The 26,902-nt window shown below is 43.7% G+C and overlaps 1 protein-coding gene across 1 annotated transcript in view; it reads left to right on the top strand.

The window, feature by feature from the left end:
- CD109 (CD109 molecule) overlaps positions 1 to 26,902 on the top strand; it is a 750,032-nt gene that overhangs the window by 432,085 nt on the left and 291,045 nt on the right. The window contains exon 21 of the mRNA XM_085610953.1: positions 9,329 to 9,547. Within this exon, the coding sequence (XP_085467079.1) occupies positions 9,329 to 9,547 (219 nt within the window). The remainder of the gene's footprint in view (positions 1 to 9,328; positions 9,548 to 26,902) is intronic.

The raw sequence follows: 26,902 nt of genomic DNA, 5'->3' as shown, positions 1-26,902 counted from the left end.
CTTTTTTGAGAAATTTCCTTCAATGTCTTGTGTCGGTCAATTTTCTATTTGGTGTTTTTAAAATATACACCCTATATTGTTCTTAAAACAACGTTTTCTAATGAAAATATCTATGTCCTCACTTCAGACTGATAACGCAAATTACATGCGTCTGTTGTGAATTTTCTTCAAATTTTCTGTAATGCAAAAGTGAAAGCCTGGTGACATTTTTAAATACAAACTATATTTGTACACAAGTTGCGGCCACAAGGTTGAAAACGTGTGCAGAATACATGATTTTTATGACTATTGTGGTGATGCACAAACCATTTCTGATGTGTACATTCAAATTTTGCTCTTGAAAGAAATTAGGATTGTTAATTAAAAACAATATTCTGTTAAGAGGTTTTTTTGTGCAACCTTTTCACTAACTGCCCTACCAATTTTTTATTTGGTTTTTATCGATACCTTAGAAACGTGGCAACCATTAGCTCGAAGGTGTTTGGGAAGATTCCACTTTTTTCCATGGTTATTTGTTGGACTCTGGAACATGTGTAATATCTGCTTATCACATATGCTTCTCTCATCAAACTACACCCAAGAGTCTTTGATTACAAAGCATCAATTACATCTATCTCCATCTTCTCACAGCGGTTTGTTTGTGCAGAGTTTTGTGATTGACACTTTTCACCAATGGCTGCTGTTCAATTGCTCATAGCGCTAGAAGGGGCGTGGGGGATGCTAGGGATCTCAGCCTGTGTACAGGCAGAAGGTAGTTCTGTGTCCTCTGTGCCATAAGAGTAGGTCATGTGGTTGGGTAGATCTGCTTGTGTATGATAACATTGGGCTTTGTCCCCCCTCACCAAAATAAGTCACTTACCTACACACTTATTGATACCTAAAAAAAAAGAAAATATGAGTCATGAATGTATTAACTGTCTATTATGGAGATGAGAATCCTTCCTGTTCCTCTCATAGCTTAGCACTGAAGTCTTAAAGTATCAATAGGGTTTCCCATTTTGTGTCTAAATGCATTGATACATAAGGGCCCAAAAGTGCAAAAGAGAATATGAGTTTGTACTCCATTAAAAATATCTCTGAAGCAGCACTTTTAACAATGGAAATTCCTATAAATATGTATCTGTATTCAGCTTGGACTTTAAACACGCTTCCAAAATTTAAACAAACCGCCAATGTTTTCACAAAGTTTTAGCTGCCACAACAAAGTATCTTGATTGCCTAGCAAGGACAGTCTGGACCACGAGGAAACTTCTAATTGATAACTTCAAATTGCCTGCCCCAATTTGCAAACATCAAGGGACGAATTACAGATGGTGCCCGTGGGCACAACGGGCGTTTGCGCCCGCTTTGCGCACCCCGGGGCACTTTGATATTATAGAAGGGGACGCAGAATCTTGTGCGTCCCTTTCTATAATACAGATAGCGCTCGTGCACATAAAGGGCCAGCGCCATCAACAAAGGGTGTTCCCTCATTTCTAAAGGGGCTTGCTCTATGCAAGTGAGGGAATTCCTTTGACTCCGCACCCGTGCCGTATTACAGATGTGGGTGCAGTATCAAAGAAGCCATCAGGAGGCACACTGACAGTGCGCCATTTAAAAGGTGGCGCACTGTCAGTGCGCCTCCTGACAGCAGCCCTCTGCAGGGGTAAAGGGGGTCCCATGGACCCCCAGACATCCCCTTGTAGGCAGGTGCAGCCCAGTCACTGACTGCTCCCGCCTGCAAGGAGATCTCTAAACCCCTTTGAAAGTGCAGGCAGGTGCCGCCTGCACTGTGAAAACACGGAGCGGCTGCTCCATGTTTTCACATGAATGCGCTGCCCCGAGGGCAGCACGAGTTCGCGCCTTTCCTGGGGGCAGTGCATACACCATAATGGAGCATATTATCACTTTTTGCCCCCAGCGCAACTCTTGCAAGGCGCACCGGGCGCAAACAGTGATAATGTGTAATACGGCCCGTGAGTGCTGTGGTTTCATGATAAACGTAGTTTATTGAAGTACAGCCAGATGTCTTGTGTAGTGTGCCCTCCAAGACGGAATACTTTTCTATAAGCAGCGACAACATTCAGAGTAAATGATATTTGAAAGGTGGTTGGGAAACTTTGTGCAGGGAAGTGACAAATATTAAGGCAAAATAATTTTATAAAGCTGCTGCTTCAAGGTCAACCTTACGATGACCACCCCATGTCGTAAATCGTGAGCAAGCCCACTTAGAACTTAGAAATTCATAGAAAGAGGCAAACCGAGCAGCATAGCTCTTATTTCAGCAATAATTAGTAAACAAATGTCCAGCAGTAAATAACGAACAAATGTCCAAGGTTTGTGTAGTATCCTGGTTTGTTATGGTTCATGATGTGCCAGTGGAATGCTGCCTGAATGATGCAAGATGGAATGTTGGGAGTGGGAACTCACAGTTGGAGATGGGCTGAGCGCCTGGCTGGCTGCTCCTGGTGGGGCTTATTTACATCTAACCTACATCTTGTAACAAACCTCAATAAATCTACTTTAAACTACTTCCTGGATGTGGGCTTGATTACTACAATTTTATTGGCGACGAGTTAAAGAAAGAACCTGCGATCTCTACCTCTCATTTCAAGTGGAAGTGTCTGGGAACCTCAAGCAACCTGTTTAAGTACCTGGTCTGTGTACTACCATCAAACTACCACGTCAGCCCCACCAGTGACCTCTACATCCGTCGCCCTCATCAGCTTTCCAACCGGTTCCCGTGCGGTGCCCTCCGTGAGGGTAAGCTTGACACTCTACAATGCTTTTCTCAAGAGCTGTGCCCTCAAGAAAGGGTAAGCCTGACATTCTTCAACGCTTTGTTCCTGTGCTGTGCCTTCACGAGAGGGTAAGCCTACCTACATCAGCAATTGTCTGAAATACATCAAGAACGTTTTTTGCGCAACAAGTATAAAGGTAATCTAAGGCTATCAGTGCTTTTTATCTCCAGAGCAAAGTACGCTGTTACATAAGACTGTCAACATGGATTTCATCATTATTTGGATGTGTGACATTTTATTAGCGCTGCATCTGCGTTTTCTCTACATGAACCAGCGTCATGTTGTGGGATTTGGCAACAGTGAATGGCAAGCAACAGTGAATGGCAAGCAACAGTGAATGGCATTATGAGAAAACCGGCACCCCTCGTGAGCACTGGGGTCTCTGTAAGCCTGGAGGTGTCCCAAAATTTATATGTGCTGTGTTATCCGAGTGCTGAATTGGATGTTCGACATCCGAGAATGACATCGTAGACTCGGTAAAGTTTTATTTTGTTGAAAGGTATGGGTTTTTTTTTCCTCTCTGATGCCTCTAAAATTGGCAGTTGCGCTGCATCTCACATTTAAATTTCTGCTTGCGCACTTTACCTGGTCCATGGTGTCGCGTGGAACAGCTCTGGAGCATTTTGTGACGTTCTTGGAAGCTCCGTGTTTGCCCATCAGCGTTTTGAGGCACTGACGTGCCGTGAACCACCCGGCGCGACGTGATCACCGTGCCGCCATTTTATGGATCGAGATTCTTTAGTGCAGTTGCAAGTTCTATTTTTCTGTGTTGCCAAGCCCGTTTTTGGCAGTTATGGCGTTTTGGATAAAGATGTGTGAAGCATTAACCTGTCAGGAGCATGAGTCATGCTGGTATCTTCATCAATGCAACGTTTATGTGTGTCTTCCTTTGATCCCTATAATCGGAGGGATCATCTTTCAGAGGGGTGAGTGGCATTATTTACACTCATGGACACAACAAGATGTTTCGCTATTGGATTTCAATAACGCTATTCTGTTCTCAGACTGCTTTTTACCGAGTGCTGCTATTGTCAAATTAAAGGCGCTCTGAAACTATGTGCTCACAATTACAATTAAGGCGCAGAAGATTTTCTTTGCAGTACCGGACCTGTCATAGTAATTTAACAAAACTGCTCTAGTCCTTTTGCAAGTCGTTTAACAGTACACAAGTGTATGGACCTGTATTCACTGCTCTGTGTTTCGCTGCCATCTAGTGTAAATTTTCTCACATTACGAGCTTGAAGCTCCATGACTAGTATCTCACCATTCACTAATTGTATTCAATTTTGAAGGTCTTAATGTATTTCAGTTAAAGTGTTTCGTTCCATTTATAGATTTACTGTTTAACCCTATTTCTTCTGTGCACCATGTCTTTTAATCTATCTGTAGGGGGTGTCTCACATCTCTGTGCGGTGTGTCTGTCAGGTCTTTTCCTTCTTATATGTGTATACATATTGACCTCCAGTGGAGGTGCATCTTTTTAGATTTTCGTTTTCATAGGGTGTCGTGACCATGTCGGTCACAGTGTAGAGTAGGCATTGTTATTACCTCCTTACGAGGGTTCAATGCTCTATGTCTTTTAACCTATCCGTGAGGTGTGTCTGACCTCTAGTGAGGTGTGTCTTTTACCTCCGTACGAGGAGCCTGTAGTCTTTGTTTTACTTACCTCACTACTACACCACGTGTGTTCTTGGTTTGTTTTTAAATTTATTACAGTGTACATTGTCTCTCCTCGTGTACACAATGTTATGTGTGGACTACTGTCCCACTCGCACATGCTCGTCTAATGACCTCTCCGCGAGGTGTGTTTTGGGGTTTTGTCCCATTTTCATGTGCATATCAATTTACCTCCAGTCGAGGTGCGTCGCGCGGACGTGTGTCCCGCATTTTCTATGCACTATCTCTTGACCTCTCTGGAGGTGTGTTGTGGGGTCTTTCCCTATTATCCTGTGCATAGCATTTTTACCTCCAGTCGAGGTGCGTCCGTAGGTGGACATCACATTATATGTCTATTGCCTTCACTGCAGTGCAGGTTTTACCTTTATTAAGGTGTTTAGTGTTGGTCATGTTTTGTTTTCAACAGTGCACATATCTATACCTCCACTCGAGGTTGCCCATGCAGAAGCAAATGTCTTTACTTTTGGCGGGTGTTTGGTTTTTGTCGCCATAGTGCATGGGTTACGTTATGTTGGGCGTTTCAATTGTTCTAGTTTTGTAGCCCAGTTGTATTTTCCTATTTGTAATTTCTTTCTTCATGCTTTTGACAGGGAAGAATGAGTATTTGCATTCCTTTCTCCTCTGTTGTCTTGTTTCCTCCTGATGTGAGCTGCTTTCTTGTATCTCTACCTGGCCAGTGGGTATGCAGAGGACAGTAATTAATGGTTTCTTTTTCTATTCTTCATTCGTCTCTTTTTCTGTTTCATTCGTCTCTTTGTGTACGGAAAGGAGGATGGGTAATGGTTTTGAGTTTATTTTGCCAACCACGTTTTTTATTTCTCTCACTGTCTTTCTTGTCTCCTTTTGGTTCTCTTTTTCGTGCATCTAGCTTCTCCATCTTGTTCCAGCTTTTCTTCTTTACTCTTCACCTGTTACAGTTTTCTTTTCTGTTTTTCTTTGGAAGAAAGGAGGATATGTAGTATCCTGGTTTGTTATGGTTCATGATGTGCCAGTGGAATGCTGCCTGAATGATGCAAGATGGAATGTTGGGAGTGGGAACTCACAGTTGGAGATGGGCTGAGCGCCTGGCTGGCTGCTCCTGGTGGGGCTTATTTACATCTAACCTACATCTTGTAACAAACCTCAATAAATCTACTTTAAACTACTTCCTGGATGTGGGCTTGATTACTACAGTTTGGTCTTTTCTTCTTCTTTATTTCATTTAAGTTGCTTGTATTCCTTGTCCTTGTACAAATAGTTCATGCTTGTACTTTCAATCAAAACTTCAAAAGGGCCAACACGTGTTTCATCCTTAAGGGCTGTTTGCCCAGGACTTCGTCAGGGCCACTCTGATAGACCAAAATCAGAAGATAGGATAAGAGTACATCTTCTATCTCACGCCGACCTTTTTGAACGGAGTATCCAGATTGCGGACTCATGCTATACGAATAGAAGATAAATACGACATCGATATTGCTGCAAGACGACTTTGTTCTACTCTTTAAGTGATAGAAGATGTACTCTTATCCTATCTTCTGATTTTGGTCTATCAGAGTAGCCCTGACGAAGTCCTGGGCAAACAGCCCTTAAGGACGAAACACGTGTTGGCCCTTTTGAAGTTTTGATTGAAAGTACAAGCATGAACTATTTGTACAAGGACAAGGAATACAAGCAACTTAAATGAAATAAAGAAGAAGAAAAGACCAAACCTTGGACATTTGTTCGTTATTTACTGCTGGACATTTGTTTACTAATTATTGCTGAAATAAGAGCTATGCTGCTCGGTTTGCCTCTTTCTATGAACATTCAGAGTACACTGCTAGCCTTCCTTTCCTCAGAATACAATTAAAACCTAAAGTTCTGGTTATATTGCTCGTCTGCCTACTGAGCACAGAAAGGTAAGTGCGGCCACAGATCCTGATAGAAGCAACCACAATAGACTGATGCAAGGCTGGTGGATTGTGCAAATACAACTTGAAAGCAAATGGTCCATTTATTTAAAAAAGAAGTAACAGCAAAAAACAAACTTTAAAACAGGTAATATTGACATTTTTACTAATGGAATTTTACCCTTTAATGATCATTCGGAGTGCTTGCCAGATCGTCAGTAGTGTCTTTGTCTTATTCAGCAGAATTTTATACTTGAAATCAGTAAGATTATAATTTTGAGTAACATTAAATACCAAATATCTCTTGGGCCTCAAAGTATAGTCAGCACAGCTCTCATTAGATAATCTATCTGGAGTGGCATTAAATAGCACAGCTACCACTTTCATGTATTCTGTAGCTGCATAGCTGTGAACATTTTTGAAAATGAGCAACTAGAGCGCTCTGCATGGAGGAATAAAGCAAAAACAACAAAATGATGGGAGGAATGCTTGCATTTTGCATGGTGCATTGTACCTTGAAGTTGATTCTGGCTTCTGCTGAAAGCCAATTAAAGGCTGGTTTAATGTGTTTCTATCCGTAAAGATGTTGGTTAGCATCCTGATTTTGAACATGCCGAAGTCAGTTTAGATGAAATTGTTGAAAAAGCAGTGACTATGGAATGCAGTTCCCCACACGGAATGTAGTTTTCCAAACAACTGTTGTCAAAGTCCATGTTTCAGTTGATGATGTTTTCAAATCAAAAGTTTACATTTCCCATCCTGTCCATGCTCAGCACCAAATCAGAGCCCTTGAAGAGGCCAGGAGCCACCTCTTTTATGTTGTATAGATACATTTATTGGACACCTGACACTTGCATCCTCGCGAAATTTACATTGACTTCGTTCCACGTCCATTTAATTTGCAAATACATTTAACGTAGTTATATTGTTTATGTAAAAGTCACAACATTTTGTAAAACACTCTTACCCAGCTGAAATTCAAATAAAAATAATCATGATAAAACACAGCGAATTACAAAATTCAATCGTCTACATGAATTAAGATATTCCCTCAGTAAAATTTGGTCTTCCCTGAGCATTCTCATGAGCACTATTTTCACAAGATTACAAGTGAATTGCTTTTTTAAAAAACACATTATTTTTATAAGAATACCATACAAGACAATAAAGAAGAAAAAATGCACATGGTTTTTAAAAACCGCAGTACACGAGTCATTGCTGGAAGATCCCACTGATCTCGCCTACAGCTAGTAGAAATAGTACATTATGTTACAGTGCCTCAGGTGTTACTATAATATTTCCTGAACAAATACATATTTTGTGTGCTCCATTCATTTGCTTAATCCTGCTTAGGAAACATTTCTGTCATGAATATATCCTTGAATGGCTCTCTGTGGTCATTCAGTGAGATACACCAGTACATATTCGGAATGTAGCACCTTCACACCTCCACAGTGCCCTTGACGATAATCTATCCGACTTGGATTGCATAACTGTGATAACTCCAAGTAAAACACTTGTGGATAATGCAAATCATGCAGTCTGTGATTTCAGAGGTCTAGCTGATATGATTCTCCAGCTATTTTTCTGCGGAGAGCATATAAAAATATTTCAACACTAATACTATTGCTTGAATTTAATGAACAGAAGGTGGTACCACTGTCTCAATATCGGTCCCAATATCTTTCTTGTGGTATGGCACTATTTTGCATATGTGGGGCTATGACAAACCCCAACATTTAGTTTTATGGTCTCAAATTGCTGTCAATGCATTGCGAATTATTATTATTATTATTATCAGGGGTGTAGCTTCAGGGCGTGTTTGGGGTGCGACACCCCCAAATAAATACATTCTTGGCTTTGTAGTAGGCCCTGGGGGGGGGCAATCAGTTGGGTCTACTAAGGGGTATGTTGTTGGGTTATTCTCTTTATCCTGATTTCACCAAGAGATTTGTCATTTTTGGGATCTGGAACTAAAATATATATTCTGACCTGTGTTACCAAAAATGTAACAAATCTGTACCTATAGAAGTATTCCTTGAATGGATAAAAATGTACTACTTTTGAATTCACAAACATTGGCAGTAATTGCCTTGGAAAGCTGAGCCATACTCGGGTTTCCAGGCATACTACCTGCAATCAAACATACAAGAGGTGATGGGATGAATGCTTGCAAATAAGCTAACCACTGACAATCCCTCTGGTTAGTATTCCTAGCTATTATTTTTTGCCCATTGTCTCACTTCAGAAAGATGACCTGATTTAGAGTTTGGCTGATGGAGTAAAGGCGGACATGGGGGTGGAGGACTTTACTGGCTTTACTCTGCCCTTCAAATTTAGAGATGTCCACCAGCCCCATGGACATCTCTATACATCATTATGTCCTCTTAACGTACCTAACATTTGGCGGATGACTCCATCAAACATAACAGCTGACCGTCAAACAGGTCCAATGTTTTTTATTTTTCAAAAACAAACTCTCAAAGCTGGAGTTTTCTAACATGCTGTAGGTGGCGATTTTTCTTGTTTTACAGTCCCTCACCACTAGGATATACCCGGTGGTGAAGGACAGTAAAAAAATCACCTAAATAGGGTGAATGGTCAGATAGCTTCCCTCTAACAGCACCTACTCTGTTGGGCTGTCAGAGGGAGTTTTACAATAATGGAGTAAATTTTCCTCGGTCGGCATACAACGTGTGGTCCACCCAATGGTAAACCTTCAGTTTTGCAGACAGGATACTTTGTCACCATTTCAACGGAGTACCTGGTCACCTCATCCATTCACCCCGTAGTCCACAGCTTTTTTTAGTTGGGAAATCTGATATTCACCCCCATGCCAAATCTTACTCACTAAGCTATGCCCCTGAATTTATTATATTATTGTTCTCTTGTTATTGTTATTATTATTATATAGAGCACAATATATTTAATAAGTGTAATTGTATTTCAAAGTTGCCTTCACCTTAAAGGAAAGCAATGTCTTGCTATTTTATCCATTCACAGGTTACCATAACCGTTGACCCGAGTGACACATTTGATTTTATATATACCTCAAACGATATCAGTGCTACAACAGGTACCCATACTGTATCTCTGCCATGTGAAGATGGAAGGACTGTCGTTTTCCCCGTTAAAACAAACCAGCTTGGTGAGATTGAAATCACAGTTAAAGCAACATCAGCTACTGCCTCTGATGCAATAACACAGAAAGTGTTAGTTAAGGTAATGTACTTGTTTCTGTACCAGTCAATGTCTCATTCATTAGTCGTATTAAAAGTGAATGAAGAGTGGTTTTAAAAATCTATCTTCTTTTTAGACATTTCAAAACTACCATAGCCTTTAGAAATGTATGTATTAGAATGTTTTAAAAAGACTGTTGTAAAATTGTTTCCCTACTAAATCAGAAAACATACCAGCAAATTTCTCCTTGAAGCAAATCATAACATTGGTTGTAGAACCAGATGTAACAAGAACATGGAAATCTGCAGACTTTACTGAACACTACTCTTACATCTCTCCTGTACTATTACCTTCTTTTAAAAGATTTGCAACCTCGTGGCTGGTATAAAAACAGTGTGTGTTACTAGGTTGGAGACAATCTTTGGCAAAATAATTAGGTCTGTTGTTGGCTGCCAGCCTTTTGACACCGCCACTAATTGTTTTGGTTTATCTTAGTTATGCAACCTTTATAGTCGGGGAAGCTGCTGAGCCCTCTTCAAGCTAAAATAAAAATTGGCTAAAATAAAAAAGTGTTTTCTGTTCTCAAAAAATGCACATTGCCATAGTAGTCACTGGAATTTAAAGGAACTAATTTGTGTGTGGATGTGATTTTTGTGAAAGAGCACTCACGGTGAAGTTGGCTAATGACTGAAATGCTTTGACTCACTGCCCGATGCTGTATGCTCTAGTGGGTGGATGGAAAATGTGAATGACACAATAGCAAACCAATAGATGAGGACAGTTAGCTAGAAGATTCTGTAAGCATGTATCTTATATGCATAATTTCTGTAAAATCAAAAGGGTTTGGCTAAAGCCAGTCCCAAACGTTTAGACTAGAGGGCCTGAAGGGGAAACCCTCATACACATTCCTGGCCACATCTCTAAACATCCCTTGTTTGTGTCTCTCTTACTCAATCATTTATCTCATTTCTTACAAAGAATGACAAGTATCTGTTCCAACATGGGGAGTGGCCAACAACCGATGACATAGGAGGCTTGCTCGAGTAGCTACAGCTGTCCAATTCCCATTCAGTGTCATCCTGTGGATTTAATTTGACCCGGGGGGTCCCAATTGCTCCCCCAGCACCCAGCACAACGGAGGAAACCAGACCGATAGGCGATTTGGCTGAAAACAACTAATACAAGTGACTGCTAGCCTGGAGAGAAGATGCAGCCAGTTAACAAGAAGGCGGCTGCCACCAGCAACTAGGGAGGAACTCAAACTGGTGGCTGCCCTGCAGAGTTAATCCTCCCTAGCCCACTTGTGAGCGTTGAGATCCCCCCAGAATACTTGCCAGAGAGAGAGGGCGGACAAGGCTGGCAGCCGGCAGCTACACTTGGAAAGGTAAAGAAAGACTGCAGCGACAGGAACCCATGTCGGAAAAGCTGAGAGGCGAGGGGACAGACTCACCTCTAGCTATCCTGCAGGTGCAGTGCAAATTGGGACAAGAGCCTGGACTGCTTGCAGCACACAGCACGGACCGCATGCAGCGAAGAACGCGAGATGAGGATCGGAGTGTGGGCTGGGCTCCCTCCCTGAAGGACGAGTGGCGGGCTGCCAGCCCCAAATAGGAAGACCGTGGAAGTGAACGATGGGCCCTTGGCACTGATGGGGTATTTCCCTGGAGCCCGGAAGCCACTCCGTGGCACAGGAACATATTAGGGTACCGCAGTGCGAAGAGGACCTGATGAGGGACAGAGACTGCACAAGGCCCCTCTGCTGCCCTGGATTGGATATAGGCGCTGAAGGGCCAGACACTGGTTCCCTGTGGTCGGAATCTGACCACACTCACAGAGCCCCCCCCCTCTATAGAAATGGACTGCTTTACCTCCACGTTGGGCCTTGGCCCCCTATGTGTGGCAGATACCGGGAGTGATCATCACCAAGAGGGCTGAAAGGGAGGCTGACACTACCTAAAGACAAACAGAAAGGGGTGGGAGCACACTGCTTCACCTCTCAGCACAGTTCGCCCCTTAGCATTATGGTAAATGCAGTTCATGGTAAATGCTTACCTGAATATTTACTGGAGTATTCCACCAAAGTTGGTGCAGGTTAGTGCTGTAAATCTCTAGACACGTGTTTCTGGATATCATCCATCATTAGTAGAGATAAAAACGAATTTAATCTGAGGTTGCTGAGCAGGCTGCCACAATCCTTTCAGGTCTCAGTACCTCTCACAGGCGCACAGGTGCATCTCCTCAAGCTCGTCAGCTCAATGGCGCCTTTTCAAACAGAATGGGGTGAAGCACACTGCCTCACTTACCAGCAGAGTTCGCCCCTAAGCATTATGGTAAATGCAGTTCATGGTACATGCTTACTTGAATATTTACTGGAGTATTCCACCAAAGTTGGTGCAGGTTAGTGCTGTAAATCTCTAGACACGTGTTTCTGGATATCATCCATCATCAGGAGAGATAAAAACTAATTTAATCTGTGGTTGCTGAGCAGGCTGCCACAATCCTTTCAGGTCTTGGTACCTCTCACTGGCGCAATGGTGCATCTTAACAAGCTCGTCAGCTCAATGGCTCAAGCGAGTCTTTTCAAACAGAAAGGGGTGGGAGCACATTGCTTCATCTACCAGCACAGTTCACCCCTTAGTATTATGGTAAATTCAGTTTGTGGTACATGCTTACTTGAATATTTACTGGAGTATTCCACCAAAGTTGGTGCAGGTTAGTGCTTTAAATCTCTGGACACATGTTTCTGGATGTCATCTGTCAAACTAATTTCATCTGGGCTTGCTGAGCAGGCTGCCACAATCCTTTCAGGTCTTAGTACCTCTCACAGGCGCACAGGTGCATCTCCTCAAGCTCGTCAGCTCAATGGCTCAAGGGAGCGTTTTCAAACAGAATGGGGTAAGAGCACACTGCCTCTCTTCCCAGCACAGTTCTCCCCTTAGCATTATGGTAAATGCAGTTCATGGTACATGCTTACTTGAATATTTACTGGAATATTCCACTAAAGACAATACAGCAGCCCTAATCAGGGCTAGTCCTATCAAAAGGCCCGCCACACTAACATTTGCATGACGACTATAGCCGAGCCACCCAGATTACACAGCAGAAGACTCTGGAAGGGGACTTGGCAGTAGACTATACATCTGGAGGAGGAAAACGGCAATAAGTAAGTGCTCTGTCTTAATACTGTAGCCAACAACGCTGGCAGATATGCCCTCACGGGGGGGCTCAAATATGGGCTTCTATAACCCACTTTATTGAATAAGAGTCCTGAGCAGGCGTTGTCCTCGAAGGGCAAAAGGGCCACCGCAGAAGGCAGCCAGCCTAGGGAACTGAACTGATTTCTCCTCCACTGATCCTGTAGTATCAGGGAAGAAGGGGGGCTTCACTGAGGAAGCAACCTGTGGGAGCATAAAAACCCCCTCTAATTTACTCTGCCACACCCGGCACAACGGGGAAGACAGGTGGGATCTCCAGCCCCTGGCTCAGAGCCAGACGGACACAGAAGACCCTACCCCGATGAATCCAATCATCCCATTGAAGAATGACCCAGAAGCGGGACAAATGCTGCAGGACATTCTCCAGTCTATAGCGGCCTCGAGGACAGCCGTCAAAGCTAAGATCGACACCATAAGGGAAGAAATGATTCTCATGAGACCTGATCACCACCGGCTGGTGGAACGAGTCACCACGACGGAAACCGATATGGAAGAGCTGAAACCGACCCTTACTACAACAACTGACAGATTGGCGATATTGGAAGCAGAAGTGCTGGTACTTAAGACGAGGGCCGAAGATGCTGAAAACGGCTCCCGCTGCAACGATGTGCAAATCATTGGGCTACCAGAAAAATTTGAAGGGGAAAGCATGGTGGAGTTTCTAGAGAAGTGGCTCAAAGAAGAGATGGCGACTGAAGGCCTGTACCCCTATTATGCCCTGGAGAGGGCCCATAGGGTGCCTGCGAGGCCTACACACCCTCAGAAGTCTGCCGAGACCAGTGGTGGCGTGCCTTCTATTTTACAAGGACAGAGATCTAATACTTCAACAGACCCTGCTGAAAGACCACCTAATAGTAGACAACAGCACTGTCAGAATTTTCCCTGATTTCTTTAGAGTGGTCCAACGGCAACGATCATCTTTACAAGCAGTAACTAAAAATGCTCTTCCAGGCGCAGCTTAGAGTGATTACCCCAACTGGTACCAGATTCTTTAGCACGCCCCAGGAGGCAAGGGGCTGGATTGATCAACGGAATTCTGGATGCACCCCAATAGACCAAAGAAAGAGGGGAGGCACCCAACGATGTGAAGACCGAAACAGATTGCTTAAGGCCCCCTCCAGAGCCGAAACGCAACAGGAACGAATGAGAGTGGTTGCGGCAGTTACATTGCTGAGTGCACCCGACACAGGCGAAGCATCCTCTTTCACAGGGGATGATGGAAGAGACTCGGATTCAGACCACAGCTCTAGCACGATGGGGGGACCTGGGCAGGATATGCTGACCGTCGCCCCCGGAATGGAAGACGTGATTATCTAACTTCATCCCATTCCCACAAGTATAAAGAGGCACTGAGCGCAGAGGGGGTGGATGCCACCCATAAAGGCACTCTGAGATGAACCTGGAAGGGCTTGGGAGGGACCCTTGGGGACATGATCATTAAAGCCTGAATCACTTACTGGATGGATGAGAGGCCAGTGGGGCTGTGGAACTGGATGATACCAGGGCGAAGGAGGCTTGCTCTACCCCAAGAGTTTACTGTTATTGCATTGTTTGCATATGTTTGAATGAGGCGGTTTGCTCACTCGTCCTGGGGAGGGGGAGTTGGGATCATTTAGGTTTAATAATTACGGGGCTTGCAGGCATCATAGGCCAGAAAACGATACACTAGAAGATGAAGCTGTACTCCTCCATCATATATGGAGAGCACGATGCTGGGGGGATATCCTTGGTCTACTCCCAACCTGCACTAATAGCTAGCCCCACAACCCTACAAGCTTATCACCCGACACAGGTGAAGCATCCTCTTTCAGGGGGATAAATACTACGTCCAAATGCTACAAAATGTTCTCCTATTTGAATAAGCGCAGGATTCATATAGCACTCCTACAGGAGACCCACTTTTTAACTAAGGAAGGGACGGCCCTCCAGTGTAGAAAGCCAAGATCAAGCATACTATACATTGTATTCTGCATTTGCCAGGGGGGTTAGAATTTGGAATAGGACGGGGGTCCCATTCCAGAGTACTGGGGAATCGATAGACCCAGATGGCCGATACGCTGCAATCACAGGCAGACTCGAAGGCAGGGACATAGCAATAGTTAGCATCTATGGCCCCAACGTAGAGCAGGGGACCTTTTCGGTCTGGGCTCTAGCACAAACTAGTGGCCTATCTCCCCCACTCTGTAATGATAGGAGTGGACTTTAACTGCACTGATGACCCCCACAGGGACTGCTCCCACCCCTCACTCAGAGACACGCCAATCCATAGAACGGCATGGGCATTTTAAGACTGATAGAGCAAATGGGGTCTAATAGACACCTGGAGACGCTTGAGCCCTGAGGGAAGGGATTACTCTTACTACTCCCCAGTTTATTACCTCCACGTTATATTGGACATGTTTCTGTGCTCCCTGGACATTCATGCCCATACACACACACACTATCTGACCACAATCTGGCCCTCCTTCATTTCCATAGGGCCACTCGTGCCAATGTATACCACCTGGGGACTTGAAACAGAAGCACGAGAGGATCAGGTATTCCTTGAAGATGTTAGGGGGTACATTGCAAACTGTTTTGCTGAGAACGCAAATATGACCTCATCTAGACAAACTGAGTGGGATGCATGGCAATCTCTGTGGGAGTCAGGCATTAACTCAAAACGATCCTAGAGACTGCAGATCAGGCAATCCATACACTGTCCAAGCATACAGAATGACTGAGGTGCTTCGACTGTAAGAAATACATGGAGCGCACTCATGCAGGGACAGAGCGGGATCCTTACTAGCTTGGTTGGCTAACCCAGCTCGGAGGGGTACCCCAATACTTGAAGTTGGGAACGGAAAGGGAAGTATACTATACTGGCAAGAGGAGATAAACCAGAGATTCCTGGAGTTCTACGCCACCCTCTACAGTAGCTGGCTGAGGCAGGACGAGTGAACTATCCGGGAATATTTAGATGCCATTTCAATTCCCACTCTAGGGGGAAAGGAGGCTGAAGCGTTAGGATCCCCTATAGACGTGCAGGTATGAGCAGCTATTAAGGGACTTGTTGGAGGCAAAACACCTGACCTGTAGAGTTTTACGCTGCCTATGCCGAGGAGCTGTCCCCCAGATTGGGAGACTTGTTTAGAGCTGCAATGGATGAAGATCACTTCCCCAATACCACCTGGGAGGTGCTGATAGTTCCTCTCCTCAAACCAGGTAAATCCCCCCTTGAGTGTGGGGTTTACAGACCCCTATCCATGATCAACTTAGACTTTAAGATTCTCAGCAGGATACTAGCAACTAGGCTCCAGCCGTTAGTTACTGACCTCATACACCTAGATCAAGCAGGATTCATCCCAGGCCAAAATACTGCGCTCAATATACGGCGCCCCCTGGCTCTTATGGAAGCATATGGCAAGATAGGGGAGAAGGGGGTGGTTGTTGCTGTCGAAATTGAAAAGGCCTTCGATAGCCTTGAACGGGAATTTATGTATTGGGTCAAGAGAAGAATGCGGCTTGGACAAGGCTTCTTGAAATAGGTCAAGCTGCTCTACATAAGCCCTTTGGTTTGGATCAGAATGGGCCGCACCATCTCAGAACAATGCAGAGTGGAGTGAGGTACAAGACAGGGATGACCCCTATCCCCGCTGTTGTTTGCCCTGGCTATGGAACCGCTGGCGTGTCTTGCCTGGACAGGCACAAAGTACCGTGAGATACACCTGGGGAACAGTGAACACCTTATTGCGATATACACTGATGACCTGCTGATGTTCTTGGGAAACATAGAATAAGACTTGCCTGGTGCTAAGGAATTGATGATGGCATTTGAGGAAATGTCGGGTTTACAAATTAACTGGCAAAAGTCTGGACTTTTCCCAATGAAAAGAGACAGAGACCTACCCACTGAACTGGGCAACCTCCAATGGGAACCCAGATGTCTGGAATATCTAGGGGTGAAAATATACCACTCTCCCCCTGATAGACACAAAGGTAATATGGGGCGGTTGTACGATCTTTAAAGACCAGCATGCAGTATTTCATTAGCAGGGAGGGTGGCACTTTTAAAAGTGGTGGCGATAGTGCGATAAATGTACTTTTTCACTGTACTTCCAATGTGGATACCCCCAAGGTGGCATACCGACTTACATTCCTTGTGTCGAATTTCCTGTGGAGCACGGGACACAGATGGGTAGTCCTGAAAACAATGCAGCGTCCGACTGCAGAGGGGGGCCTTGCAGTCCCAAACTTCGAACGACCTTGCTGGCCAACTACAATGGTTTGCCCGCTGGCTGGCAGATCAGCAGTCATAGATACACAAAGCGGGACCATTCACACCAGACTTGAACATATTATTGAAGATGTTGGTGCAGGTAGGCAGGACTTCGGTAGATGACTACGGCGAAGTACAAGTGGTACAATGCTGTTGGAGTTGCTGTCTCCTAAAGAGGCAAACACTCACCTGACCTCCCAATAACATTACTATGGCTACTACCTCATGGGGGGGAGAATGGATACAAGCGGGGACATCACGACTGGGAGACCTATATAGGGACGCACACTCCTCCAATGATAAGACTTTTGAGAGGGCTTCGATCTCCCTTATAGTAATTTCTTATTGCACACGGGGTGGTGGCAGTGATCCGGGAGTATTGTAGCCGTCAAAGCAGTCACGTGTTTCTACAAAGCACTGGTTAGGGATATCCTTCAACCGCTGACTGCTCTCTGAGATAGATGGGCAGGGGACCTGAATATCCCTCTGGAAGACAAAGACTGATACACTATATTGACCAGGACCCCTAGGATCTCGAGGAATGCCCATTTCCAATTAATTAACTTCTTCATACTACACAGAGCATACCTCCTCCCTGGACGAACTAACACATTTTTCCACAGAGAGGACATGAAATGCCCAAGATGTGAAGAAATGGGGGCGGAATTCTTCCATATGCTGTGGACATGTCCGGATTTAATGAATCACTGGAACAAAATCACAAACACACTTGAGGCGATTATAGAGCGATCTGTCCCATGTGCCCCTGCATACTGCTTCTTGAGCCTGTTCCCCCACACCTCCAAAACATGGGCCACTAGCAGATTTCAAGACCTGTCCCTGATAATGGATAAAAGGGTAATAATGAGGCATTGGAAGGCACCTTAGGGACCTTGAATTTCATTATGGAAAAACGAATTGGAAAAAAGAGCGCGATGTGAGGGGAGGGTTCTCCTTAGAAATGCCCACTGGGGGATTGAATCAATAAAGAGAGCCAAAGCCTGGAAGGCATTGCTAGATAATACAGAAGACCCAGAACCTGATTCAGGGGAATCCACTCCAACGGGACTGTCTCCTTGGAGAAGCCCAGTGCAGCAGGGCACTGACCGGGAGGGACCCCAAGTTACCCCAGATACGTCCAAAAATACGAAATACTCCGAGCAAATAGAATGGGAGACCGCACAGATGGAATAGCATCTGTTATAAATGGGGGGCTCTAGTTGGCAGAGGTAGGTACCTTTGTTCAAATAGGGACCCTTGCTTCTAGTCAGGGTAAGGGGTACACACTTTTAATATAACCCCTGCTAACTCCGTTGGTAGCTTGGCACGAGCAGACAGGCTTATCTCTGTGGCAGTGTGTAAAGCATTTGTGAACACATACAGTAACACAGTGAAAACACTACAAATGAACACCACACCAGTTTCGAAAAAAAAGTAATCTTTATCTGAACCAAAACAAGACCAAACTACAAAAATCCACAATACAGTATTAAAAATACGGCTTTCAAATGGTAGAAATAGTTTAGTTAAATGCAAGTTGTAAATGCAACACTTTTCTCAAAAGTACCTTAGATGCGTCATGCAAAACAAAAAAAATGGCCACAGGGAAGTTGATGCGTCGGTTCCTTACACTCAGGGAAGGTGATGCTTTGATTTCTTGCTCCCTGCAAAGTGATGCGTCGGTTCCTTACTGCAGCGCAGGGGAGTTGGTGTCGGTTTGTTACCGGAAAGGAGGTGATACGTCATTTTCTTACTGCATGGGGAGTTGATGGGTCTGTTTCTTACTGCAGCCCCGAACGATGCGACAGTCTTGGTGCCACGATGCGTTAATCCAGTACGATGCATGATTTCGTGCAGCCGCATAGCAGGCTTGCGTCAGGATCAGTGCGATGATCTCGGACTTCGGAAATCGTTGCACCCGATGCTTCGTCAGCGATTCTTTTGAGCCGCAGCAGGCGCTGCAAAACAGTTTCTTCGGCGATGCATCGGAAAACAGGTGCGGATGCGACACTCTTCTTCAATGCTGCGTTGATTTTCCAGCGACAAACAATCTCTAGAGGTCCTAAACAGCAGCAGGCACCTCTATGCAGGTTGGCATTCCCATCAAGGAAATTCAGGGGAGCTGGTGGTGAAGTCTTTGTGTCCCTGAAACTTCAGAACAGGAGGCAAGCCCTTGGAGATCTTTTCATCAAGCAGGTGACAAAGCAAACAGCAGAGTCCTTTTTCTCCTTTCCTTGGAAGCAAGCAGCCACTGCAGGCTCAGGCAGCAAACAGCACAGGGGCAGTATCCCTCCTTGGCTCTTCGTCAAAGGTTCGTCTTGATTTCCCAGAAGAGATGTAAAAGTCTGGGGTCTGGGCCCCTCTTTTTTACACCAAAATCCTTTGTTCTCTGAAGGCAGAGAATGTCTGTACCCAGCCAAAACCAGTTCTGTGGGGCACTTTGCATGTGCACAACAACCTCCATTGTCAGTGTGAGCCCTGGCTCCAGACACACCACCGGGGTGTGGAGCCATCATTGTGGAAGGCAGGCACAGCCCTATTCAGGTGCAGGTGCTACTCCTCCCACCACTCCAAATCCAGACCAGGCCTATTCAACCCAGCCCTGACTCACCAGGCTCTCTGGAGCCACTTCCCATCTCAAGCCCATGTCATCCAAAGGCCAGACATACAATAAACAAATCTCCCGTAGGCACACTGGATGGTTAGGCAAGAAAAGACCTACTTTCTAAAAATGGTATTTTCAAACACAGAATGTACAAATCACCCTCACTAAAAGATGCATTTTAAAATTCTGATTTCAGGTATACTAAACTTTCATTTCCTACCTTGTTCCCGCGGGCAGTTATGTCTATAAGATGTTATAAACAAACTCACCATTTCCTCCTATGGGAGCAGGTAGCCTTGCAATAGGGGAAAACGAAATTGGAAGGATTTCACTATCAGGACATGCCACTCACACTAGGACATGTCCTACCTTTCACATACACTGCACCCTGCCCACAGGGGTTCCTTGGGCCTACCTTAGGGGTGACTAATATGTGGAAAAGGGAAGGTTTAGGACTGGCAAGTGGGTACACTTGCCATGTCGACATGGCAGTACTAGACTACCCACAGGCTCTGCAATAGCAGGCTAGAGTTACATTTTATAGGCTGCTTCTGTGGGTGGCACAATCAGTGCTGCAGCCCACTGTTGTCTGTCGATTTAGATGCCATATATAGGTTTCCCGATTTATGTCCTTATATAGGCACAATTCGCATTGCCCATATTTAGGCATAGATATCCTGCCCATATTTAGGCATTATCCATGCTAACTAAATACAGGCACGGCCACCTACATCCGTTCATCTATGTCACAACGAGTTCTTGGAAAACCAGACTCTTAAGCCTTTAGGACTTCCCCTTGCTTGGATATTGATTTCTTCAAGAACTCATTTATTATGCATGAACATCTATTCCTTAGGGGTTCATTCATGACGTTCTTCTGCCCGATTTTTACTTCAATACTGGCATTCCTAAATACCTTCAAGATATAAATATACCTTCACTTACCATGGCAAACCACGGTTCGGCTGCCTACTTGCACAACGCGGCTCGCCACGGCAAGTTCGGAAGGAAGTCAAGTCCCTGCCTGACGCACTGACCAGACGCTGTCATCCTCCTCGCAGAGAATCCAGCTCCATTGTTTCTGACTCCCCTTGCGGGGTGTTAGAGATCGAGACTTGGAAAGAGATTCCAACCTCACTCATTCTAAGGTATGGAGCAGACTAGAACCTAGAGGGACTTTTGCTAAATCTTGGCAACTATATCTAAACTAGACTATAGACAAACAGCACCTACTTCTTACCTCATACTACACTTAGGTTAGGTACACTTGGATAGAACTAGCTAGAAGCATCCGATGAGTATTAACATTTTAGCCTGTGTTATTTATGTATGTATTTTTATGAATATCTGCCATAGCTATAAACCATGCTATTGCAGTATTATTTTATCTTACTGCTAACGCTATACGTATTATACTAAGTATTCTGTCTTACAATTGTAGCAGTTCATATCTCTTTTATTGAAAGGCCCGTCTATATATTTCTGTGTAACTCTGTAGAAACAAAGCATGCACGATTGACTGAGTGAAACTGTTATCTATTGTTTCAGCGTATCTGAGATTGTTCCGATTCTAAGGGAAACAAAGTTGTCATGTTTATGCGGTTGTCAGAAACGAATTCCTTCTTGTTTATTCGAGAAGTTTCTAGTGACCTCTGAGTTAGCTGGCACACACAAGTAATTAAGTTTAATGTACTCGATAGAGAAATACTGACCTCAGTCCTATGTCAAAACTATAGTGCATATTATTCCAATGCGCAGAGCCTATCGGGGATCCAGGAACTACACTACATGGTGCCCAACGGTTTGGTAAGGCACTAATTTAACGCTGGATACTCAGTCGTGCTTTTCTCAGAGACCCCTACTCATAAATACTCCATAAGACGTCTGGAGTGGGTAGGGATAATATCCGTCATAGCTGAGTAGGACAAAAATCCTATGTATTAGCTGTTTGGTTTGTTCAACGTTGAAGGATACAGTGTTCCAAAATTTTGTGCACCTTATCTTTGTTCTCTTGAAACCTGCTCTGCAATTTTCATTAAACAAATGTCCCTAAACGGGGATAATAACACCGGAACCAGTGGAGCTGTACCCGACGATGTCGCGGCAGCTTTTGATTATACAGGTTTTAATGAAACCGATGAAAATGCGAAAATCATCGCTCCAAATTTAAGGAGAGCCATCACTCTAAAACGTATAAAACATGCCCTAACACCAAGAGGTGGTAGAGCAGTTTTTGTGATAGAGGCCCATGAATCTCACCAGACAGAGGTATTCTATTCATTGATAGTATTCCCAGAATCAAATCCGGTATCTAAAACATTTCACTTCTACAAAGAAGATGAACCACCTGAGGAAAATATTCCTTTCGAGGATATTGAAATTCCACTCACATACCAGGAGCATGATCACTGGTTTACAATCACATTACCAGGCTCGGTCCACTAGGTAGACCAGGAGCAACATGGCTGATTTTAGCCGGCTAAACACCTCATCCGGACATTGAAGCAATATCAGACCTAAAATTACTTAATCAGATACAAAATTTAATAGAATTACACAGTTAAAGCACAACTGTCTGAAAGTCCTGAAAAGGCCTTTACTAAAAACAATCCTACCTCTTCTAAAGAGAAGTGGGAAAATAACAAAGAACATTCAAAAGGGAAAGATTCTCAATCCCAAGGTAGGTCTCCTCAAAAGGAGCCCTCTGAAAGGAGGTATAACATCAGGAATAGGGATAATTTGAGAAAACCTGACAGGTATCAAGATACTGACACATGTTCCTCTCGTACCTTTCAGATATCGTCATAGACATCCGAAAGAAGAGGATGGTCAGATCAAAAAGAAGAACGTGTGAAGTTCAGACGATCAACACATTCAGAAAAACAAACCAAAACCTAAATTCTCCAAGAAGAAAGTAGCAGGTCTGAAGATTAGACATGCCGAGGATTCTGAGAACACAACTCAAGAACGGAGACTGGGCTCAGACAATGTTGGACAGCGCAGCAAAAGTGTCAATAGGTCCCCAGAACCTGAAGGTACTTCTGGGGACAGTGGACCTGAATGAAGACATTCAAGTTGAGACTGCAGACACCAGGGTTAGTTCTCCACAAAGGTTATATGAAATAACACTCCGGATGGAGGGAGACATGCCAAGAAAAGTAAAAGCACTCTTTTGGGAGCGACTTTCAAAGGGTTATTATATACTTCTAGCAGAACTGAACTGGCCACCAGAATTTGTCAGAGAGTGCCCACATGGTGAAGACATCATTATGCCAGCCTTCTCTAACCATGTTCCAGTACATTTAAAATATACTTATGCCAGGAAATGGGCAGTGGCCCAAGCCCCAGCATTATACAATAATCATGTAGGATGGGATGAGGACTCACCTCACCATAAGATCCAGTTAAAAAATCAACCAACTGCACAAATGCAGTATCCAATTAATCAAGAAGCTAAAAAACAGGTCAGGAAGATCTTAGATCAACTTGAATACCAATGGGTGATTGAAACATGCACTTCATCAATGAACAATCCTTTGTTCCTGTTTCCAAACCAGACAATACATATTGTCTAGTTTTGGATTACAGACACTTAAACTCTTGTTGTAAATCATTTGCAGTGCAAAATCCACATAGCACAGCATTAATGAATAACATTGTGCGTAAAAAATATAAAACCACATTAGATATTTCTAACGGTTTCTTTTGTCAAAACATAGCACCTGAAAGTAGGTATTTGACAGCTTTCTCAATAATGGGGACCCAGCGTCAATTCTGTCGTCTCCCTCAGGGATTCAAGAATAGTCCAGGGTTATTCTCAGCAAGGCTAACAGAATTACTACAAATTTATGATGACGAGGCATTGTCATATGTCAATGATATCTATCTGACAGATGATGACCTGAACAGGCACTTGAACAGGGTGAATACCATTATACTGGGCTTCACCTCTGAAGGTTATAAATTCAATTTAAAAAAATTAAAAATTGCCCAACTCAACGTCCTTTTTCTAGGATATGAACTATCAAGTGAAGGCAAGAGCCTGCCAGCCAACTTTTTAGAAAAGTGTGCGCTGCTCCAACCTCCAAAAACAATGAAAAACTTAGTTGATTCTGGGTTTCCTAAATTTTGGAAGAACATACATTCTAAACTACGCAGAAAGGGTTAAACCTCTCTACGAATTAATCAAACCTGATTTTAAAATCACACAGTGGACACAGGAACACACAGATATCCTGCTTTCACTTCAAGCTGACATGTTAGCAACAAAACACTTACAAACACGCGTAAGCGTACGCACTTTAGTAATCCGAATCATTCTGGGTCAATGCGGATTCACCTACTTAACTTTTAACAAAGGTGAAAAAGTAACAATTGCATACAAATTACATTTGTATATGCAAGCAAAAATTTAATTTACATCGACAGAAAAAATTCTCACAGCAGTTCCAACCGCTGTAGCAAAAGAAAGAGCCCTAGCACAGGGGAAACACATTATTGTGGTAACCCCTGTACCAGCCTTAGAGGCAGTTACAAAAGCGAGTATTCCGAATGCAAAAGCTTTACATCCAAGATGGATCCAATGGGTTAATTCTCTTGCTGCAACTGATGTTGTATATGTTTTTGATCGTTATTTAGAAACACAAGCATTCCTGCAATACGAACACGAATTTCCTCTGCCTACTGAAATTCTCCCTCTTGACCAGTCGAATTTATAATTTATACTAACGGATCTGTATAACCCTCTATGGGGGGATAAGCAAGCTTATAGTGCAGCATGCGTGATAGTTAAAGGCCGTATGCTCGATGGCAAATTTAGACCAATGGTCACAAAAACACAATCTCTAGGAGATTGTACAGCTCAGCGAGCTGAACTACAAGCATTTAAATTGGCACTTGAAAATACGGATCCCGAATTCCCCACACTCGTAGTGTGCGATTCTTTTTATTGTGTTCAATCATACAATGAATATTTACAGAATTGGCTTCAAAATGGTTTCAAAGCTGCAAAAGGTGGCACAATCTAGCATAAAACGCTTTGGGAACAAGTAGTTCAGTTGCGAAACGGACTACAAAACACTCACGTGATACACACGCTGAGTCATCAACGTGATGGCGTTCACGTTGAAGGGAATTCATTGGCTGATAAAGCCACAAAAGGGACTGTGCAAACGGCTTCCGTAGCTGCAATCACTCGTTCAAAAACAAAAATAGACAGTGAAATAATACTGGCTGTCAATGCTTCTAGCAAAGGCAGCAGTGCAGCGTTACCTAAAAGGTTTCCACTCACATACTCCTATATAATTGATGCGAACAATGTTCCGTTTGCTCGAATCCCTGGAGTGGGGGATAGGGTAATACCAAACATGGAACGAAGAGCAGCTTTGATTTACGAAGCACATCTGGGAGAGGGTCTGACACATCAGGGGATCTCTAAAAACAATTTTAAAACTAAAAGAGATGTAATGGTGGCCAGGAATGAATACACTGATTCATACTTTTGTCAATAAATGCATAGACTGCAATAGAGATCGCAGTACAGAACGCCACCAGGCACCTGTCTACAACGTAGCCAGCCCAGTACAGACACCATTGTTAGACAGCATTAGACTATCTACATGCAGCCATCCCTGTGGACGCATGCAGTCCCACAAACACTAAATTAAGGTTCCTTTGGATGTGACCTCAGCGCTCGGCTGACGCTCAAACTGTTATAAAAGATTTGCGAGTCTTTATCGGCACATACGCAATTGGCAGACTACATTCCTGACCAGGATCCTGCGTTTAACTCTCGAGCTTACAAAGAAGCCATGGCCAGTTTGGGCGCAGCATTGCAGTATTTTTCTCCATTCCATCCTGAGGGAAATTTTGTTATCCAAAGAAAAAACTGGGACATAAAGCAGTCTATAACAGCTAGGGTATTAGGTTTGGGTGATGGGTGGGTCAAACATCTTTATGGGGTCCAACGCTCATTAAACAGTTTGCCAAGAAGTTCTCTAGGGGGTGTCACTCCATATGAAGTCCTATTTGGAACTAGAATGTTGATTCCGGACCTTGACATGAAAGGCACAGTGGTGGAAAATAAAAAGTTTGTTATCAAAGATCATTTGGCTGTTTTACAGGACTTAAATGAACTAAGATCGAAACAAATCAACGTGTTACTGAAGCCAACCACCACTGGGGAAAAACCAACTGTCCCAGCAAGGCCTGTCTGGATCCCAAAGCTTGGTGATCTAGTCAGAGAAAAGATCGCAGACAAGAAGGAATTTGGGCCTTCTTACAGGCAACCAGTACCTGTCCTAGCAATCCACGGATCGAGAACAGTACTACTGCCGCCCCTTGCTGGTAAAAAGGAGAAAAGATTTGTGTCCATCGACCTGATTAAACCACACTACATGGCTGATACTAAGCAGTAGGCCAAGTGGACTCCGACAATGTAGCAGACGTACTCCGCTAGCTACAATCCAAGAGGTTCAAACTGAGAGACTCATCACCTTTGAAGATTCTACAGTGAGAAATTAAGGACTAAGCAACAAAGCTGTGGAACTCGTCCCTCTTGAGACCTAAATAACTGTTCGTCCTGATACACCTGTCTACAACGAAGTAACAAGTGATCAACTGGTTCCAGCGATTTCAATGAACCCTGATGCAATTCCAAACATTAACAGAACTGCCTCTGGCTATTTCATTAACTTTGGTACGTTTTCTGAGGATCCCAGTGAACCTGAAACAACGCCAGCACAAAGAACTTTCAAAGAACAAGCAACAGACTTTTTTCATCTCCTGAAAAAGACTTATCTGGTTTCACCATGGATTGAACTATGGATTGTTTTGGGAATATTCTTCTTTCTACTTTGGTTAGCTCTGGTAATAACTCTGGGCTTGCTGATAAAAGGAAGATATATTCAAATGGACACAGCAAGTAAAAGAGTGGATTTACTTCTCCAGCCACACAAATCATCCCATCGTGAAGCAAGAGACTTGTCAGCAGTAAACATCACAGCCGTTCCTATACCTGAGGGTATAGTTTGGGATAGAACTGAATGAAATTTTTGGCCTGTCGGAACATTTGAAGATTCCACACTTATTTAAAATGTCATTAAGTGACTTTATTGCCTCTAGTACCTTTTCTGATGATTGGGACTTCGAGACTGTTAATAACATGATGTCTGGTCTAGAAATGTCTGCAGTATTCACAAATCATGAATATTTAGAGGGTTCATCAGACTATGAAGAAATGTATTGTTATACCCACTATGGTCATCATTTCTTGCATAAAACTGCATCCCCTAGAAATGTATTTATGTATAACCAATGGG

The sequence above is a fragment of the Triturus cristatus genome, chromosome 6, assembly GCF_964204655.1.
Source record: "Triturus cristatus chromosome 6, aTriCri1.1, whole genome shotgun sequence".
Classification (NCBI taxonomy): domain Eukaryota; kingdom Metazoa; phylum Chordata; class Amphibia; order Caudata; family Salamandridae; genus Triturus; species Triturus cristatus.
Note: the sequence above shows the minus strand (reverse complement) of the source record. Positions and strands in the feature narration are given on the sequence as shown.